The 19,841-nt window shown below is 43.8% G+C and overlaps 10 protein-coding genes across 10 annotated transcripts; 5 read left to right on the forward strand and 5 right to left on the reverse strand.

Annotated features, from left to right (window-relative positions):
* Positions 1 to 49: 49 nt before the first annotated feature.
* EAF02_008253 (uncharacterized protein) lies at positions 50 to 298 on the reverse strand (the record flags this gene model as incomplete). The annotated part of the gene is made up of 2 exons (XM_038904301.1): positions 50 to 231; positions 253 to 298. 2 exons carry the CDS (start codon positions 296 to 298, stop codon positions 50 to 52), a joined length of 228 nt encoding a protein of 75 aa, XP_038756023.1.
* Positions 299 to 858: 560 nt separating this feature from the next.
* EAF02_008254 (uncharacterized protein) lies at positions 859 to 2,335 on the forward strand (the record flags this gene model as incomplete). Its single annotated transcript, XM_038904302.1, has 3 exons — positions 859 to 980; positions 1,036 to 1,155; positions 1,207 to 2,335. The coding sequence occupies 3 exons, from the start codon at positions 859 to 861 to the stop codon at positions 2,333 to 2,335; spliced, it is 1,371 nt and encodes a 456-aa protein (XP_038756024.1).
* Positions 2,336 to 2,812: 477 nt separating this feature from the next.
* On the reverse strand, positions 2,813 to 4,157 carry EAF02_008255 (uncharacterized protein; the record flags this gene model as incomplete). Its single annotated transcript, XM_038904303.1, has 4 exons — positions 2,813 to 3,394; positions 3,451 to 3,761; positions 3,827 to 3,989; positions 4,053 to 4,157. The coding sequence occupies 4 exons, from the start codon at positions 4,155 to 4,157 to the stop codon at positions 2,813 to 2,815; spliced, it is 1,161 nt and encodes a 386-aa protein (XP_038756025.1).
* A 429-nt stretch (positions 4,158 to 4,586) lies between these two features.
* Positions 4,587 to 7,387, forward strand: EAF02_008256 (uncharacterized protein; the record flags this gene model as incomplete). The annotated part of the gene is made up of 3 exons (XM_038904304.1): positions 4,587 to 4,604; positions 4,672 to 4,784; positions 4,834 to 7,387. 3 exons carry the CDS (start codon positions 4,587 to 4,589, stop codon positions 7,385 to 7,387), a joined length of 2,685 nt encoding a protein of 894 aa, XP_038756026.1.
* A 720-nt stretch (positions 7,388 to 8,107) lies between these two features.
* EAF02_008257 (uncharacterized protein) lies at positions 8,108 to 9,772 on the reverse strand (the record flags this gene model as incomplete). Its single annotated transcript, XM_038904305.1, has 2 exons — positions 8,108 to 9,196; positions 9,341 to 9,772. 2 exons carry the CDS (start codon positions 9,770 to 9,772, stop codon positions 8,108 to 8,110), a joined length of 1,521 nt encoding a protein of 506 aa, XP_038756027.1.
* An 854-nt stretch (positions 9,773 to 10,626) lies between these two features.
* On the forward strand, positions 10,627 to 13,011 carry EAF02_008258 (uncharacterized protein). The gene is made up of 2 exons (XM_038904306.1): positions 10,627 to 12,329; positions 12,388 to 13,011. The coding sequence occupies exons 1-2, from the start codon at positions 10,924 to 10,926 to the stop codon at positions 12,629 to 12,631; spliced, it is 1,650 nt and encodes a 549-aa protein (XP_038756028.1). The 5' UTR covers positions 10,627 to 10,923; the 3' UTR covers positions 12,632 to 13,011.
* Positions 13,012 to 13,180: 169 nt separating this feature from the next.
* On the reverse strand, positions 13,181 to 14,514 carry EAF02_008259 (uncharacterized protein; the record flags this gene model as incomplete). The annotated part of the gene is made up of 2 exons (XM_038904307.1): positions 13,181 to 13,810; positions 13,891 to 14,514. The coding sequence occupies 2 exons, from the start codon at positions 14,512 to 14,514 to the stop codon at positions 13,181 to 13,183; spliced, it is 1,254 nt and encodes a 417-aa protein (XP_038756029.1).
* Positions 14,515 to 15,569: 1,055 nt separating this feature from the next.
* EAF02_008260 (uncharacterized protein) lies at positions 15,570 to 16,842 on the forward strand (the record flags this gene model as incomplete). Its single annotated transcript, XM_038904308.1, has 4 exons — positions 15,570 to 15,628; positions 15,692 to 15,761; positions 15,848 to 15,943; positions 15,994 to 16,842. 4 exons carry the CDS (start codon positions 15,570 to 15,572, stop codon positions 16,840 to 16,842), a joined length of 1,074 nt encoding a protein of 357 aa, XP_038756030.1.
* A 1,567-nt stretch (positions 16,843 to 18,409) lies between these two features.
* Positions 18,410 to 18,652, reverse strand: EAF02_008261 (uncharacterized protein; the record flags this gene model as incomplete). The annotated part of the gene is made up of 1 exon (XM_038904309.1): positions 18,410 to 18,652. The coding sequence occupies one exon, from the start codon at positions 18,650 to 18,652 to the stop codon at positions 18,410 to 18,412; it is 243 nt and encodes an 80-aa protein (XP_038756031.1).
* A 286-nt stretch (positions 18,653 to 18,938) lies between these two features.
* Positions 18,939 to 19,817, forward strand: EAF02_008262 (uncharacterized protein; the record flags this gene model as incomplete). Its single annotated transcript, XM_038904310.1, has 2 exons — positions 18,939 to 19,227; positions 19,285 to 19,817. The coding sequence occupies 2 exons, from the start codon at positions 18,939 to 18,941 to the stop codon at positions 19,815 to 19,817; spliced, it is 822 nt and encodes a 273-aa protein (XP_038756032.1).
* Between the last annotated feature and the right edge of the window lie 24 nt (positions 19,818 to 19,841).

The raw sequence follows: 19,841 nt of genomic DNA on the forward strand, positions 1-19,841 counted from the left end.
CGACAATTATTTCAACCCTTTATCCAAACCCTACAAGAACAAAGAATGATTACTGAACATTGCGGGAGGTATGTTCCGGTCTCAAGTTACTAGAACTTGGCGTGTGTGTATTGGTGATAGCCTTGACAGATATCTGTGTTGTGATAGCAGTGGTCATTGTAGTCACCATCGCCGCGGTCGCATTGGATGATTCCAAGCTTATATATAGCCTGATACATACCACCAGCAGTTCTTTTGATAGTTAGACCTTACCTGTTTCATCGTAGGAAGAAAATAATACGCAGTATGGCCTTTCCATCTTGTTCTAAGCCGCTCTAACTTGAGTGATAAACATACGTAAGTCGACAAGTATTAGATTGAACATTGCGTATACGACAAAAAGACAGGAATCTTATTAAGGTGTTTCGCATGCTTCATCTTCGTACAACAACCATAATTAGAACAAACTCATCTCTCTCTACTCGTAAAGGGATATAAGATCCTTTGAGTCCCGATTAATACCCGATCATTAGTAAGCATGGTGAATCATAGCACGTGACTTCAACAGTCAAGTTTCATCAATGTAACTGAATGTAACTGCAGAGCGGGGCTAATCCTTGTCTATCCGATCATCGGCAAAAAGATACCCTATAGAATACTGATTTTATACGTATACGGAAATCAAGCTTGAGCTTTAGGCTACCTAGTACATAATATAGAGATGTAAATAAATTCCTCCTCCAAAAATCTTCTAGACCACGAGATAGGTCTTGGTCCCGAGTACAACTCCAAACTTACTTCCTCAACAACATAACTCGCAGAGATCGAGTTCGGTTTGAGGTGGATATTTTCCCCTCCTACACGTATGGAATCGTCGGTATGCTGCGATCATTTTCGCAAAATGCTACCAAGGTGACAAATTTGACATGTGCAGCTGGCCGTTTACAGCAATGCTTCAAGATACATATACCACCATGGAGACCTGCATCACCACTAGATGAGTATGAATATGAAGTTTCTATCTGAACTTTCGTACGTTTTTGCTGACCATGCCAGATGGGTAGCAAAAGATGCGAGACCTATTAGTCTGCGCCAACTTATGGTCTTCGGACGATCGTTGACAGAAGCACGGCTTGTAAGCTCTGCGAATTATGTGCGAACAGAGCTCCCCACCAGGTGAATAGAAATTCTTTCTACTGCTTCTATAGCTTTGATTAACAAGGTTAGGTTAGCACATCGTATACGAGACATGCAAACGCTCCCCTATGTCGTCGTCACCAATCCGCATATGAGTCAGGTCTACGAGTTATACTACAAAGCATTTGAGAGCTTGCGAAGAGTGCGCGAAATCAAGACCCTGGACGATAACGACAAGTTATGCAAAGTCATTAGCAGTACCCTACAAGAGCATCTTACCGTAATTCCAAAGCTAGCAATGGGCGTCTTGGAATGCCGGGATTTAATGAATCCTTCAGACATGGACAAATTTATGAACACAATTTTGCGATCGAGAATATCGCGACGAGTTATCGCAGAGCAACACCTAGCTTTAACAGAGACCTTCCATTCGCATTGGCATTTTCCCGATGGGAAACCAGCAGAGTCGGAGTTTGTGGGCGAAGTCTTCTTAAGGTGCAATGCAAAGGAGGTAGTTGAACGAGTGGGAAGCGAGGTTCAAGCTTTAATGTCAGCTACTTATGGCCCCTCCACCATCATGCCTGAAATACGGCTTGCCGGTCATGTCGAAGCTACATTTCCATACATTCTAAGCCATCTAGAATACATAATCGGTGAACTACTACGAAATTCCGTGCAAGCAGTCGTCGAAAAACAGAGAAACGGCCGAAACAAAAACCAACCACCTCCTCCTATCGACATAACAGTCTGCGAAGCGCCCCAGCATGTGATAATCCGAGTATCAGATCAAGGAGGCGGTATACCTCGAGATATCCTTCCATACCTCTGGGCATTTAGCAAAGGACCTCGTAGCAACCAACGTCTCGAAAACCTCAACCAGGTACCAAAAATGGCCGCTACTATGCAAGAACTACGCGTAACAGACGAAGCGCCCGGGTCGCAAGGAAACGCAGGAGCAGCAGCGACGGCAGCGACTGTAGGAAACGTAGGCCCCAGCTCCACAGCACACGAAACATCCCTCTCTTCACTCACCAGTCGACCTCCTAATCTCCGTCTGGGTATGGGTTTACCATTAAGTCGAGTCTACGCCGAATACTGGGCTGGGAGTTTAGAGCTACACAGTTTAGAAGGATACGGATGCGATGCATTTCTACAGATTTCGAAACTGGGGAACAAGAATGAACAGTTAACAATGAGGGCTAGTATGGACGCTATATAGTAGGAAATGGCTTTTTGAATATACCCGGAACGGTTTTCTTTGTATGCGATGATGAATATCATTAAAGCAGACTTACACTTTTTTCTCAACTTCATCTTGGCATTAAAGTTCATGGGTTTGCGACGGCCACAATGTACAGGCGATCAGACGGTTTAGGTCAGAGGATGATACACAACACAAGAGACGAATCATGAAAAGTAGTAGAAAGTATAGTGAACAAATTATCATGAAGAAGCATGAATTACATCGTGGCTAAAACTAGTGGAAATAGAAGCCTCTCATAAGAAGCCATTTAAAATTAAGAAGCCTTCTGAACGTTAACTGTCGAAGAATAAAGAAAAACCACATGTTGCAGAACGACCCGTTTTGCAACTCTCTCAGCATCACCTGCCATCATATCGTCCATACTCGGGTGCCCCCGATACATCCTCATAATCAAATTTTAGATTAGAACATCTTCCCCCATGCAAGCTTTACTTAACGACGTCCGTGACTGCGAGTTGCGGCACTGCCTTGCATTTGTTCAAGTTCTTGTTCTAGGGACTTGATGGCAGCATGTGTACTCTCCAAATCCTTGTTCAAACGATCACGCTCACTGATGAGCTTCTGCTCCCATTGTCTGAAACGGTGCTCCTCAATCTTAACCTGCTCGGTGAAACGCTTTCTTAAGCTCTCTTCCTCTTCCTTGAATTTGGGGTTATCAAGCTTCCTAGGTCTAGCTTCACCGAATTTGCGAGTCTCCATTTGTTGGGCGCGGTAAGCCTCGTAGTGTGCTTCTTCGGTAGTGTGGATGAGATCGAGCATGTGTGTTCGGATGAGAATGGATCTCAACTTCTTGAAATCGCAGTGGTCTTCGTTCTCAACTTCAGCAACACCCCATGCGTATTGACGACCCTTAACGATGCGTCCATCACTAGTCTTGACATCCTTCTCTGAGCCAATGACTGCAAATGGCATAGCAGCCATCAAACTTCGTGCATGTTGAGCAGCAGCCTCGTCATCTTCCTCGATAGGTGGTGTGTAGATCTTGATACCTTGTGCTTCAATGACAGCTTGGATCTACAGAAAATACGTTAGCTTCGACAATGATATTGATGTACTGAAATATAACATACCTTTTGCTTATAGCGGGCCAAATCAGCCGGGCTTAAGGTATCAGCCTTAGCAACTACTGGAATCAAGTTTACTCTTGAACTGAGTCTCTTCATAACCTCAATGTCGAGGGGTTTCAGAGTGTGGCCAGTAGGTCGGATAAAGTACAAGCAAGCGTGTACACGTAAATCGATCTTGTCAACACGGCGAGGCTGTTGCTCTTGCAACATATACGATTCATGTTGATCGTCCAAAAACTCAATAATTGGCATCCAGGAGTCGCGATTGTTGACATAATCTCCAAAACCAGGTGTATCGATAACAGTCAAACGAACTAGGATAATGTCAATAATGGCCAATTAATCATCTCAAGTAGACTGGATATATTGAATTGCGTACCCTTGAAGAATTTCTCTTCTAATTCAGCCTTTGTGATTTCAATCTCAACGGTTTTATCCACTTGCTTTGCGTGTCTGCGTTTGTGATCGGCATAGTTTTTGATTGTGGTAGAGAAAAGGGTATTAATGAAGGTTGTTTTTCCAAGTCCAGATTCGCCAGCAACCTACAAGAGATGATTAGTATTAAGTTGCTGAAAGTTCTGGAGACAGAGTAGAGAATCACGTACCATAATAGTGAAGGCAGCACCTCTCTTTGCGACAATCTTGTGTCTTTGATTTGGTAAATTCGCAATTCCGATGGGGGAAGCGCTTTCGGCGGTGGGTGGTGCCATGGTGATTATTTATTTACTGAATTCGAAGATTGCAAAGGTTCTTGAAGAAGAGGAAATAGATGGAAGATGTGTTGTGATGCCTTTGAAAATTAATTGTTGTCCGATATTGCTGTCGGTGGGTTTGTGGTTGAACGAACGGTCTGGTACTCAGGAGAATAATAATCGTATCGCTGGGGGTTGAAATTCGAAGTACAAGCTGCCCCTGGGAATTGACTGATTCCTTATTTCGGCTAGAGAACCCCCAATGGCCAAAAGCCACTAGAGATGCTAACAAGCGCTAACGATTATTGGTTAGCTTATATGGAATTGCAGATCGGATTATCTTTTCGGATTAATTAATTGAAAAAAATCCAAATCCATGCAATGCGATAAGATTTTGAAGCTCAGAAATTCATCTCAAAATATTAATATGCCATTAAATCGGTAACAATGAAGACGGAGTTTAAGGTAAGTTCCATTTCTTGACTTCCTGATATATCTAGATAGAATTGTTGCTTACTAAATACTCAATTAGTTCTCCAATCTCTTAGGGACTGTTTACAGCCAAGGAAACCTTCTCTTCAGTCCAGATGGATCATGTCTATTTTCTCCAGTAGGAAATAGAGTCACAGTTTTTGATTTAGTAAAGTAAGTTATATCCTCTTCATTGAACACTGATATACTAACATGCTTTCAGTAATAAGTCGCATACACTTCCATTCGCACATCGAAAGAATATAGCAAGATTGGGACTTGCGCCGCGAGGAAACTTATTACTTTCAGTCGATGAAGATGGCCGCGCGATATTGACCAATGTACCGAGACGGATTGTTCTTCACCACTTTTCTTTCAAGTCAGCTGTGTCCGTCATATCCTTTTCGCCATCTGGACGCCATTTTGCTGTGGGGTTTGGTCGAATGATCGAAGTATGGCACACACCCTCAACACCAGATACAAATTCAGAGGGGGAGTTAGAGTTTGCGCCATTTGTTAGACACAGAGTATATACCGGTCACTATGATACTGTTCAAAGCATCGAATGGTCGAGTGATTCTCGGTTTTTCCTTAGCGCAGCAAAAGATTTGACAGCCCGGATATGGAGCTTGGATCCAGAAGAAACTTTCATACCCACTACATTGGCTGGCCACAGAGAAGGTGTTATGGGTGCATGGTTTTCGAAAGATCAGGAGACTATTTACACTTGTAGTAAGGATGGAGCAGTTTTTCAATGGGCGTATATACGCAACCCCAATGCCCCCGAACCAGAGGATGAGGATGAGGATGAGGATATGGAAAATCCGGATGACGACTCGCACATGCAATGGAGAATTACGGAGCGACATTACTTCCTACAGAACAACGCTAAGGTCAATTGTGTTGCATACCACGCCGAAACGAATCTTTTGGTTGCCGGATTCTCGAATGGTGTATTTGGACTCTACGAAATGCCAGAATTCAACATGATCCATACCTTGAGTATCTCACAAAACGATATTGACTTCGTTACAATTAACAAGTCTGGAGAATGGCTGGCATTTGGAGCCTCAAAGCTTGGGCAACTTCTAGTTTGGGAATGGCAATCAGAATCATATATCTTGAAGCAACAAGGCCATTTCGATTCAATGAATTCTTTAGTTTACTCTCCAGATGGGCAAAAGATTATTACCACTGCAGACGACGGAAAGATAAAAGTCTGGGATGTGAATACTGGTTTCTGTATAGTCACTTTTACAGAACATACCAGTGGAGTTACGGCCTGTGAATTTGCGAAGAGAGGAAATGTTCTTTTCACATCAAGTCTTGACGGTTCGATAAGAGCATGGGACCTGATAAGATATCGAAATTTCCGTACTTTTACAGCGCCCACCAGACTTTCATTCTCATCCTTAGCAGTCGATCCCAGTGGCGAAGTCGTTTGCGCGGGATCTTTAGATTCCTTTGATATCCATATTTGGTCTGTACAGACTGGCCAATTACTAGACAGATTATCAGGCCACGAAGGGCCTGTATCATCACTGGCTTTCGCGCCAAATGGAGGTGTAGTAGTAAGTGGAAGTTGGGATCACACAGTCAGAATCTGGTCCATTTTTGACCGGACACAAACGAGCGAACCGCTTCAACTTCAAGCGGATGTATTAGACGTCGCATTCCGTCCCGATTCGCTACAGCTTGCTGTCTCAACCCTGGATGGACAGTTGACATTCTGGTCTGTTTCAGAAGCTGAACAGCAATCAGGTGTTGATGGCCGAAGGGACGTTTCGGGTGGTCGAAAAATAACCGATCGAAGAACTGCCGCTAATGCTGCGGGCAACAAAAGCTTCGGCTCCCTTAGATATAGCGCAGATGGATCCTGTGTTCTTGCAGGTGGTAACAGCAAGTACATCTGTTTGTATTCTGTAGACTCCCTGGTCTTGTTGAAGCGATTCACCGTCAGCGTCAACTTATCCCTGTCCGGAACGCAAGAATTCCTCAACAGCAAACTTTTGACCGAGGGTGGACCAGCCGGTCTTATCGATGAACAAGGCGATGCCTCCGATCTCGAAGATCGCATCGATCGAACTCTCCCCGGATCAACCCGCGGTGGAGATCCTTCCGCCCGCAAAAGACTCCCCGAAGTCCGCGTTGCCGGCGTGGCTTTCTCTCCAACAGGGAGATCCTTCTGCGCAGCCTCAACAGAAGGTCTCCTCATCTACAGTCTCGACACCATGCCCCTCTTCGACCCCATCGATCTCGATCTCGCCGTCACCCCCTCCTCCACCCTCCACGTCCTCAACATCGAAAAAGATTACCTCAAAGCCCTCGTCATGGCATTCCGTCTCAACGAAGCTCCGCTCCTCCGTCAAGTCTTCGAAGGTATCCCACACCCCAACATCGCCCTCGTAGTCGCTGAATTACCAGTCGTTTATATTCCTCGTCTGTTACGTTTCGTAGCTATGCAAACAGAGGAATCCCCCCATCTGGAATTCTGTCTTCTCTGGGTCCAAGCAATACTCGTTTCCCACGGTCAGTGGGTGGGCGATAATAGAATCCTGGTAGATTCAGAGCTGAGGATTGTGGGGAGAGCAGTTGGCAGGATTAGAGATGATTTGAGGAGGTTGGCGGATGAAAATGTCTATATGATTGATTATCTACTTAACCAACCGATTGAAAAGGGAATCGAGGGTGCAGATGCAGGGGAGAAGGATGTAGTGGTCAAAGATGTGGATATTAATGATGATGATGATGAGGCGGAATGGATTGGTCTAGATTAGGTTGTATCATATTATATGGAAGGATAAAAAATTTAAGCTGGTTTTTGTACTCTTTCTCGTTTCTGAAAACTTTGTGGTGTGTGTTATCGTTGTCGTTGTTGTTGTCAACCCCCGGTTCTGAATATCGGTCGCTGTGTATTCGTTAATCGATTATCAAGATGCGCGCTCTGCCTTTTAACATCACGGTCTCATCAAATTCTCTGATGCATATAGATTTCTTCGTCAAGTTACACACCACTGTCCAGGGCAAATCCTTCTCCCTCAGAATAAAAAGGTGGTATCAAGATATCATCAACGCTCTTTCTCTTCACTCACTTTCTCGTTGCACGGGAACTTTTATATCGTGTAAACTCATCATTCATTCATTGTATTTGATATTCCGTAAGCATAAATACGTATAGGTATATGTATATCTATCATAAAGTGTAGACGGGTATCATCCAACGCGGATACCAAAAATGATCTGCGAAGCAGATAGGGGTTCCCAGAATGTATAGAGGCATCCAATGCATCCGCTATCCAATGCATCCGCTGTACTATAATCAAAATGTCTGCCTGCCCATATCTAAAATGAAAATACCATGTAGGCAAAGGGTATCCTATACTCATACTCATTGCAAGTAATTTATTGCAGAGAGGCGACTGATCGTAGCTTCATAATCAAGGAGAGATATGCAAATATTCGCTTCGTCGGCAGATATTCGCATGCAAGGCGCCACACTAAACTGTACCCAAGCAATGACGTTCCCAAACACCAAGCTCGACACTCTCGTTACCTTTCTCTAACCCAGCGATTTTCTCTAATAAACGCCAATCACATGTCTCTATCCAATCACGTTTACCATTTGATCTCGTGAGCTGAAGGGCGCCGATTTGCTTCATGAAAGCGATTGTTTGATTTATTCTGCCGTGTTCAACGAGGGCAATCTTGCGGACTCTTTTTCCGGTTTTGGGACAGCGTTTTGGGAGGACTTTACGGGTCAGAGGAAGTAAGGAGGTGATGTAGGTTGCGCCGTGGGATTGGAGGAGGTCGATCAGCCAGAGGTGGGAGGAGATGCAGGGAGACAGTATGAATATTGCATTATGGAAAGCACAGTTTGTTGTTTGCTTACATTGGCCAGTGCCGGTAAAGATAGTTTTGGTAAGAAGATCAGGAGACTTTGATTTTTGTAGAGACCTTAATTGTTCTAGAGACAGCCGACGAGATCTATGGGTAAGCCTAGTCGGTGTCTTTTGAGGAACCTCGATATTTTCCGAGCCTATTGGCGGAATGTGTTGTGGTGGTGACTGCATAACATTTAGGGAAGACTTGGTAGAATTAGACAAAACGAGAGGCCTTGATCGTCTTGTTGGTGGAGGCGAAATCAGTTGTGGGGGCTTGGTTGGTCGCGCGACCGATGGAAGTGCCATAGTTTGGGTGCCTTGATCTTTGGTAAAGGACCGTCTTGGTTGAATGACACTAGGCATAACGATTCCTGTCTCGCCCTGCCTTCGAATAGGTACCAAATTTTTGACATCAAACTTAGCCTTTACCTCTAGATGCCGAGGAAAACTCGTGTGAACTGCTGTGACTAAGATATCAACTGGAACCTGGAACCCGAAGTCTTTATGAATGATACGAGTGAGCCATTTTCCTTGGGAGCTTTGAAGCCTCGAGTATATCTGTCCAAGGCGGTCCCAGGTGTCTCTGTCATTGGGATCTGCAAGAGACTTTATAGTAGCTGAGGACCCTTCGTTCTGAGCAGCAATGGTGATGAGGGTATCCTCGATCTCTTGCACAGTGATTTTCGTGTGTTCAAACACTGTCTCCTATGAAAGCGTTTTAGTAAAGTTGCCATGTAAGTGTGTACATCACATGAAGAAGTCCCTGATTATACTTTACTCAAGCGAAACGCGGGTTCATCCATGGGTAATTCTGAGATAATAGTTTCCCCCCTGAACTAATATACTGACCTGATTCGTATCTCGACCTATATACTTCATGATACATTGTACACGATAGCCTATATCATTCCTGACTAAATCATCGCGACCAGCCTTGGGATTCCATACAGGTATCAATGTCCCATCTCCCTCTTCGAGCTTTTTGAATGTGGCACGTTGTTCGACAGTCATATAAAAATACCTAGCAAGGAAGCGTTCGAAGGCTACTTTGTGGACATCGTAGTCTCGATCATCCAGGACCTCTGGTTTGAGGGTAAATAAAACCGAAGGGTCGTCTTTATACAGAGCATCCAAGGTATCGCGATGGAGTTTGAACCAACGAATCCAAGCATCACTCACCTTCTCCTTCAGATTTTTGGGAAGTAATGGTGGAAATCTGCAGATCAAGCCCTCGAGTTCATCTAGGAGTTTACATAGTTTGTAGAATGGGAATGTTTTCATTGCAAGAAAGGATGTTAAGCATAAGCAGGGGGGATAAGATGTGCTGTGCTGATGAGTAAGGAAATGAATAAGATGAACAGCAGGATGGATATGTGAAAATGTTCATATTTTGTAAGAGAGTATGTATGATTGCAATTGTAGAAAAATGGATGTGTAGTGATATCTCTTTGTTGTCACAGTAGTTCAAGTCGCGAGGAAACTTTGCTGTAGCAGAAAGTACACTAGACACTAGATAGATAGGCTAGGAGACACGAAAACAGCTCGAAATCTCGTGACCTTGATGTTTTCAGTCGGAGTTTATAAGTTCCGACTTGCTGCTTTGATCTCGAATTTCCCCCTTCTCTTGAAAAGGGCTAGACTGTCTCAACTTGTCTAAATTCGATGGAGAGTTCATCCCATTTGTTTGTTTCTTCATTCTTCATCCACTCTCTCAATGCCATCTACTCAAAACTTCAGGGTTGTTCCAAACCTATCCAACCCCAGAATTTACGTGGATATTCGTCACTTGAACCAGCTAGGGAGTACTCTGTGAGTCTGTACATAATTCCAATGTCTTGTCTTGAGTTTGGACAACTAATAAGTACCTACCTAGGCAACCCAAGGATCAGCTAACATAATACTGTAATAATCAATAGTAAATAGTAAATAGTAAATAGTAAATAGTAAATAATAAATAATAAATAATAAATAATAATAATAATAATAACAACAATAACCACAATCTCAATTCAAATAGACAAACCTAGAACAATTTCAACAAATACTAGGTACCTACTGAGCTACTCTACTCAAGACTGGAGTAAGACAGAAACGTTCAAGTCTTTCCTGTCCTACACTTCACTTCCCTTCCCTTGGCTTGACTTCACTCACAACACAACTCATCTTTCTGTGTTCAAAAACAAGTTTCCTTCTTGGAATGATTGCGTCTCCTACCATTTCTCTTGTATGATGTTTATGATGTCCAAAATCTAAAAATATCGACCATCCAATTTTCTATTCCTTTATTCGTCTCCATCTCTGCCTTCTCTTGTTCGCTTTCATACTCCTTTTTGGTTATTTGTTGACATATCGGCTCCCCTACTGACCAAATGCATAACGATTATTCGATTACGATAACACAAACATAAACACAAGAATTTCTTCAACATTGAATGCTTATATTCAAAATTACTTTCATTCCACTATTCTGTGATCATTATATATACTTATCCTCTCCAATATGCACAATGGATTCATTCCACCATCGAACAACCTCAATTGATCGTGCTTCTGTTGAATCAATTCTAACAGGGGCCGATCAACCTACTGATGTACCAAGTCCCCATATTGGTACTTCACCCAATAGAGTAAACTTCTCTACAAACCACCCACCTCGACCCATTGTACGACCAGATCGTGCACTATCTTATACCTCAAGAAGACCAAATCGACTTTCGCTAACTTTCCCCGTTGCTCCAAGCAACGGCCTCGAATCAGTCAGAGCTACTCCAACTTCATCAAATGCTCCATCAGTTCCCGGCACACCTGCAGATCCCAACGTTATCCTATCGCCAAATGATTCAAACGGTTTTCTAGTCGCCCTAGCTAGTCAGGAAAGGAGGGTTCTCGAACTTAAGGAGGAGCTGGACAAAGCCGAAAATGAGCTCAAGCAGTTGAAAAAACAATGGGCGCTTCATGAAGCAACAAAGAAGAGAGCAGAAATTCGCCATGTCGAGAAGCTTCAACCTGTGCAAACTGAGCGCGGGTCTGCTGACGAGAACGCACTTACGACTCCAAGACAAAGCATAGATATGGATCGAAAGAAAGCTTTTCTTGCCAATCTTCCTCACCTGCCGAAAGATCAGAAGAATCCACGAAGGAAAATCATTACTGGTGGTCATACTCGTACACTTTCGCTCCTTTCCCCAGAAAGAATGACGCACAATTCTACACTCCCAGAATCCACCGGAACAACCTCAGTCGACCTTCCAAGAAGCACAACTATGCCGGATACAAGTATTGGTATCTCCAGGGTCAACACAAATCGAGCAAATAGACATTCATACCAAGGAGGACTAGGAGTGACACATGGAGTGAAACAGATTACAGAAGACGTTAAAGCTGGACTATGGACTTTCCTTGAGGACCTTCGACAAGCTACAGTGGGGGACGAAGCGGTCAATGGCACAGCGAACAAACGATCAAGCTTGGATGCAACACAACGCGGACTAAATAAGCGAATTAGTAAGGGTAGTTTACGAGGACGACGAGGGAAATCACCAAGACCAGATCCATCATCGCAAAGAACATGGGATTCCTTAACCGGTGATAATCCTGCTCTGCTAGAATTGGGAGGCGCATTATGGCAAGACCCTGATACTCTGGCGGCACCCATGAAACCCACAAACGTTCAAAAGAAACGCGCAAGACCAATTTCATTTCCTACTGCTACCATCGACGATGACGATTGGTCAAATTGGGATTCTCCAGCTCCTAAATCGCCCATGAGATGGAGCGGTAGTTCTACATTGTCCGGTCCAGTGACTCCTAGAAATGCCAGTGGCGAAGATGAAGTAAAGTGAGAATTTCATTCTGTTCCTGGCAAAAGAATATTTTCACTAACAATACAATCATAGCATTATGGACTCGAACAACCCGCCAGACTCGCCCTCAAGAAGGGATGAAATCCCATGGCCTGCTCTCGACCAATTGAAACCGGGCAATCTCAAGAAAACTGTATCTACAATGATGAATCAATGGGAGAAAAGCCTTACTCCACCTCCCGAAGAAGCAACGTCTGAAGACTTTCTTACCGGTTCTCCTCGTGTTCAAGTGGGACGAGAACGAGATGGATCCAATTTTGCCGAGACAAATTCCTAATGTGTGGAGTAGGTGGCTGGTATCTCATGATAATGTTTTCTGCGTATAATTCATGGAATGGAATGAAACGGCTGGATAGCACAATGTGGGATTGGTAGGAGATCTGAGATAGATTGTTGCTTTCTATCCTTGGTATTTAGGTAGATCAGACAAGACTAGACCAGATGTCTGTGCTCTAATTGATGATAGATGATTTTGATGAAGGAATGAAATGATTTTGTTGCCTACTTGTTGTTGTGGTTTGTTGTTGTAGTTTGTTGTTGCAGTATGGTGTTGCAGTATGGTGTTCAGGTAGCGAGGGTATGAATGTTCAATCATCAATTATATTAGATATCACCCACTTCCAAAGAATAGACTGTGTATTTGGATATTCAATTTCGTTTTGACATTCAAGTGTTGTGTGATCTATCGATCATCATATTGTAGTCTTACCATCTAGCATAAACTATCTACAATCCCCATCAATGCGGAAATATTCTAATTTCTATATCCTCAGAATCTAGCTCACATGACTTCTATGTAACCAACCAACAAGATTCTATCCCCCCCTTAAATCTTAGGACTCTCACCCAAAAAGCCCTCCGCAACCGCCTTAATTAATTGCGTCGCAATGGCCGTGACAGATGGTAACCTCAGATTTCCCTCCTTGTACCCCTCGCTAGCTGGTTCTCCCAACGGACTCGTTCCATTCAACAACGCTTCCCTAATCTCCTCCATCTCAAACCACTTCGCATCTTCCAATTCCGGATCATGCTCCAGATGGATTTTCTCACCATCCGGCAACGCTTGGGCAATGGCACCAATCATCAAGTTTGCAGGATAGGGCCAAGGTTGGGTACTATGAATGACGACACGACCGAGTTTCACGCCGGACTCCTCCCAGACTTCGCGACGCACGGCTTCCTCGACCGATTCGGCGGGCTCGCAGAACCCGGCCAGCGCGCTGTACCAGTATTGCGGCCAGCGCTTTTGACGGCCGAGAAGAATGCGTTTGCCGTCGTGGCTGACGACGGCCATGATGACGGTGGGGTCTGTGCGGGGAAAGCAGAGATTGGAAACGCCTTTGCGGGTTGCGCAGGAGGCTCTTTGGGTGGGGGTTGCGGGGTTGGTTCCTGCTTGGGCGGTGGGGAGAGAGGCGAAATCGGTGGGGGGACACACGCGTTTGGTGCCTGCGTTGACCTGGGATTTTGTTAGTTTTTGGTGATATTCCAAAGTGGAGATTTTTCTCTTCTTTGCATCTCAAAGTAGGGTTCACTTACAGAAAGCGTAGGTTGTCCGCAGCCCCCACAGAAAGGATTCCTAGCATTCCAATCCAGAAGCGCTCGTGCCTGGGCGAAAATCGCAGCTTCTTGTGCGTCCAGACTCATGAGCATCCTTCCCTCTTGGAACACCAATCCTTTTTCCTGCATGGCTTTCACCACGCTGTTTGCTTCGTTTTCGTATGTTCCCTTGGGGGTGACATCGATTGCAAAATAAGGAGTTCCGCTGTAAATGCCATGCTTGAACCCTTCTTTATCTTTACTTCTTTCATCCAAGCCCAGGAATAAAACTAAGGGTAACGTCTTGGAAGAATTATACTCTTTAATCATCGTCTCCTCATCTTTCTCAAACGGGTTCTGTCCCGTCAATCCCGTGATGTCGGAGTGAGAGGAATAGGCCAGGTGACTGGGATCTTTAGTCAGCGGAGCAAGATTATTGAGAAGGAGGAAGTTGGTGGCGGGATGCGTGAATGCGCTGGAGATGAAATCATGGTTTGCGCGGAGGAAGGAAACACGGTTGAGGGGCGAGCCGGAAAAGTAGTTGGCTACTTCGCGGCCAAATTTGCGGGTGAGCATGGAGTCGACGTCGGGATGAGCAGGGGATGGGAGAGAAGGTTCGGGCATGGTTTGGATGTTGTGGTTTGGATGGTGGTGAGAGGAGAGTGTTCTGAAGGTGTTCTGAAGGAAGGGGGTTTATATATGATAATGTTAAGGAGTACCCGAGTAGAGAGAGAGAGATCAAAGCTATAAAAGGAAATAGTGGGGTGGCTACTCTATCTTTTATCTAAATTCCGACCCTCGGGATTTCTAAGCCAACAAGCCAACACATTTCGATTTGATAGTCAGCCACTTTATTATTATTAAATCGTTCATTCAATTTGTTTGTTACCATTGCCGGAGTCATCTTGAGAAGATTGGATTAGTACGAAGTATACATACAAACCGAGGGGTAGTAATCTAGATCAATAGCCGTGAGACTTTGTCTTACCATCGGAAACCCCTATGTTTCTTAAATTCTCCGATTCACATCACTCAAATACGACCTCTCAAATCTCCAAATGCGAGAAGAGTAATTGAATTGTTCAAATTCCATGTACGATACAAGTATGTACTCGTAAATAAATAAATAATGACGTCTTTCCTCCTTCCCCCACCGAGCTCCGACCGGTACCAATTGACAGCTACTCCAGCTCGCCCAGTCCGACTGTCCTAGACACCTCTAATCGGACAAGCGTCCGCATCACGTGATGATCATTAGTCATGTGAGTTACAAACTACCTACAAACCTTGCTTTGAACAAAGTATCTTTCACCGTAATTATTGTCTACTTTAGCAACATCTTCAAAACGCTCTCCAGACTTTTCACTTCATATCTCGCTCTTTTGCTGCGATTAGGATATCAGAATATCAATCATTCGAGAAGTTGGCTCGAGTTGACGGGATTGCATTACTTTTCTGTGTCTGACCATTACTAGAGAGGTTTGGTAGACCGCCACATTTACATCAGATCATACTAGAGTTGGCTTAAAAGATATCGAGTCATAATTTTTTCTTTGCTTTTTTTGATAGCAAAATTTGGAGAGAGAGAGTTTTTTTTTTCAAAAGGCTTTCATTTTTGGGTTCTTCATATTTGATATATTTACAATTCTTTTGAGATTGGGTCTATACGAAAATTCAAGATGATTCCTCCGACTCAGAATTTGAATTTGGATATTACTGCTATATCGGGAATATGTGGGTATGTGTCAATTGAGTTTTAGCTTGAGAATTTTGGATAAAGGAAAATACTGATGAGAATTAGTTCGATATCGATTGCTTGTTGGATAGTGGTCTTTAGTCCTCAGATTATTGAGAATTGGAGACGAGGTTCGGTGAGTACCTTCAATGAGATTCTGTTTGCAAGCCAATTGGGTTGTTGGAAGCAATTAAATGAGTGCAATGTGCTAATATCCAATAGGCTGATGGATTATCTCTACAATTCATCATTATATGGCTTGCTGGTGATGTTTTCAATATCTGGGGTGCTATGCTCCAAGGTGTTCTTCCTACGATGGTAAATATTGTCTAATGAGTTGCACGTGATATCGATGTTAACATCATTAGATTATCCTCGCCGTATACTATACCATAGCAGATATAGTTCTTCTAGGTCAATGTTTCTACTACAAGGGCTTCACCTGGCGCGACGAAGTTAAGCCACCACCATCCCCACCTAAGCCTACCTACGCAGCAATAGCAGCTAGCACGCCCAGTGAAACTACAGCGCTCCTCAATGGTCTAGAGAGAAGACACAGCGGCACCTCTGTTTCAGCTCAACATCTCTCTCCCGTTGTTCCGCTTCTCGACCCTCCTTCTAACGATACGCCCATCACCAAGAAAGCCAAAACTTCCCCAATGCAAACCTTCCTCTTCAATTTCTTTAGCATCATTCTCGTCTGCATTGCCGGTGTTCTCGGCTGGTGGATATCCAACTCCTCTTCCGCCCAATCCCACAAAACACATGATAAACACTCATCTACTCACACCAGCCCAACCTTTTCCCCCTTGGGACAAACCTTCGGCTACCTCTGCGCCATCCTCTATCTAAGTTCTCGAGTCCCCCAACTTCTCCTCAACCATCGACGTAAATCTACTCAGGGAATCTCAATGCTTTTCTTCTTATTCGCTTGTATTGGAAATCTCACATATGTCCTTTCCATCTTCGCTTACGAAGCCCCCTGTCTCACAGCCTCGAGACACGGACACTCAAAGTGCGAAAGTGGCGAAGCACGATCCGAATATCTTCGCTATATTGCTGTAAACGCGAGTTGGTTGGCAGGTAGCGCGGGTACGTTATTGTTGGATGCGGGTGTTTTTGTGCAATTCTTTTTGTACGGAGATGGAGAGGGAAAGATGGTGGAAGAGGAAGCGGCTGTCCAAGGAAACGGCGTGACGAATGGTGTTGTGACTTAATAAGTCTTTGATCTGGGAGAGAAAATGTTGAGATGTAGTGAGAACTGAAATTGAGTCGGTATCGAAAGCTCGATGAAAGGGGATGAAGCGTGATGGTTGTGGAATATTTGTGTTACTACCTATGTACACTACATATGAGACGACGATTTCTTACGAAGATTGAAAAAAATGAAAGGATCTTGGATGCATGGGATGAGATGAATTTGCGTTTTAATTCTGGGCACAATAGCATGTCAAAAAAAGGGTGGCATTTCGGAAGCTTGTATCATATCTAAAATTGCATGAAGATATAATATAGATAAGATATCTCTCATGTTAGATCAAAGCTGTGAAGGTAATATAATATGTTTTTTTGTGATCTGTGGCAATTATCTATAGGATTGAAACATCAGGACTACTCAGAACTTATTTGTAAGGCGCATATGAGCAGATTGAGAGTCTCCAGCAGAGCGTACTATCGACACGGAAACCAGATCGTAATCGTCGAGATTTTCACACCAGGAGTAAATGTCACACCATGTGATGTGAGAGCATCCCACAAGATAGCACATTACATGAATTGCAAACATTCGAATGGGGAAAGAAGGAAGCAAACTCGCGAGATTGAATGTGTTCCATTGAGTAAGAGTTGGGTCTTGAAGTGATAGGTAGTCAGTTAGAATTAGTTTATGGCTCATAGGGGATGAAAGATGAGAAGACCTGTTTGCTAGTCGATACCCGTGAGTATATCTCTCACCTTGATGAGGAAAGCGAAGCGTGTGCTGGGATGAAGACATGTGGGTGGTGTGGTTTTGATAAAAGGGGGAAGACGATAGACGACAACTTACTTTTGTAATTGATAAATTAAAAGCGAAAGAAAAGGTATTAGAAATACCAGAGATCCTCTCCTCTGCATAACCGTACCATGTCCAAGAACATAGATCTGAAACTAGCCTCTCCAAAATTTCCCCAAACGCTCTCGCAAATGGGTTCCATATTCCCCTTCTCGTTAACTAGCTTTGCTTTTCTGGCAATAATGGAGGATCATTTTTGGATACTCTCATTACGGGGTTGCTCCCAATCTGCTCCCAACCAATTTATCAATTCCTCCTCCATGTACTCATTCGAAAGTTTGTAGATGGCGGATTGTAGGTCTTCAAAGTACGTAATGACTTCTTCGTGAATGTTTTGCGTCTTTATTATGATGTCGATGTAATCAAGTGTGCAGCTATTGACCATGCAATCTGTGAGAGGACGTACAAGAACAGTTTTGAGATCGTTATTCCATTTTAAAAAGGCCCTATCTGCCCTGCCTATTGCGCAGCAAAATGTCAGTCACTGTGGGGATTGCATGTACAAAGAGCTTACTCAGATATTCATTGATCCTTGGGTCGGTGGACAATTTATTTCCTTGGATACGCCAGAAGTCATTCCAATCTTTCGCAGACTTCGAGTGGTTACGCCGAATCCGAGGTTTCCAGGTCTGCGCGTCCAGTATAGAGAATTTGAATCGAAAATATTGAAGTATATCGCTGAGAGCATGGTCTAGCAACAAAAGAGGCCCCTTGAGGATGACATAACTCTTACCCTAAGGAGTGATTGATGAAAGAAGATTGTGCTTTGCGGCGACTTTGAGAAGCAACTTCCTGCTCTGTTGATATCTTTCACGAATCGCCATAAGAAGATCATTTGTTGTTAATGGGCAGCATTGGCTGACTGAAATGGACCCGCTGAGGTCTTCGTCCTGTTGTGGCTCAACGGTGTCAGCCAAAATAACCACTTTGCCATTTCTTCCCAGCAAAGTGTAATTTCGAGGCTTGGGAGAGGCCATTTTGACATCGAAACCGCAATATTATGACCGATGATGAAACTGCCCAAATCGTACTATATTTATGTTCATCGAGTTTTGAATCGCTTCGTTGGGAGTCGACGCCATCAAGTAATACTTTCTTGTGTTTACTTTTCCTGGCTTTGCTTTTTTTGCCTCAAATTTTGATATGCGTGCCTACCTGCCTACACTGTGCCACTAGGCTGCTGAATAACATATAATATCAGACATAGAAAACTTTATTAGCTGACAAAGTTTGTCTACAAAACTCCATATCAGAACTGCAGAAATGGCGAGTGTACCAGACGCAACTCTTGGCAACCCATTTTCAATAAATGTGCCAAAGGAACCAAACGTGGGCGTTATTAAAGATGAGATGTCTGAAGCAGAGCGATTGTTTCATTATTCTTATGCAACGCGTTCTGAGGAACCATGCTTTTTAGCGTTTCATGGGCTGCAAATACTTAACATTACCCACCTCCAGCTGGAATTAGCGAAGAAAAAAGGTGCCATAAGGACAAACAACACAGCTTCTAACACCGATATTCAAGACCTAGCGTCAATCTTGCACCAGTATGGTAAGCTTCCAGCATTAATGATAGTGTCTCTGAGGTTTTAGTAACATGCATTTGAAGCCGATGCAATTCGAGATTATGCTTTCCTTTCAGGTCTTCAAAATATCGCTGGATCTCAAGCACAAGAAAAGCGTCAGGATCTGACATATGCCTTTCCCGACATTGTCGGCTTACCGGGCGATCCATTTAATTCGGCTTACCTTCGTCTCCCAGATCAATCGTTGATTCCAATCGACCCTCTAAGAAAGTGGCTCAAAGCGCGTCTGCCATCTCAACTGACATACACCAAGCGCGAGCAACTGCTTCGTACAGACGAGTATCTCAAAGGCGAGCCGCCAGAACAAGTTTCTCTCTTCGTCAATAAACTTGCAAGATTTATAATCGCCTTTACGGGTGGACTAAGCCTTATAGTGCCCATGCTCATTATGAGAATCGGGGAGAATTTGACGAAGAGTTTAGTGACGACAAGTATAGCTGTGGTATTGTTTGCAGGAATCACAAGTCTTGTTCTCCGTGCAAATAACACGGAGACCGTCGCAGCAACTGCAACATATGCAGCCGTGCTTGTGGTTTTTGTTGGGACAAGTGGGTGATAGATCGAGTTGGATATTTTGACT

Source organism: Botrytis sinoallii (assembly GCF_014898435.1).
Source record: "Botrytis sinoallii strain Bc 23 chromosome Unknown BSIN_015, whole genome shotgun sequence".
Lineage (NCBI taxonomy): Eukaryota > Fungi > Ascomycota > Leotiomycetes > Helotiales > Sclerotiniaceae > Botrytis > Botrytis sinoallii.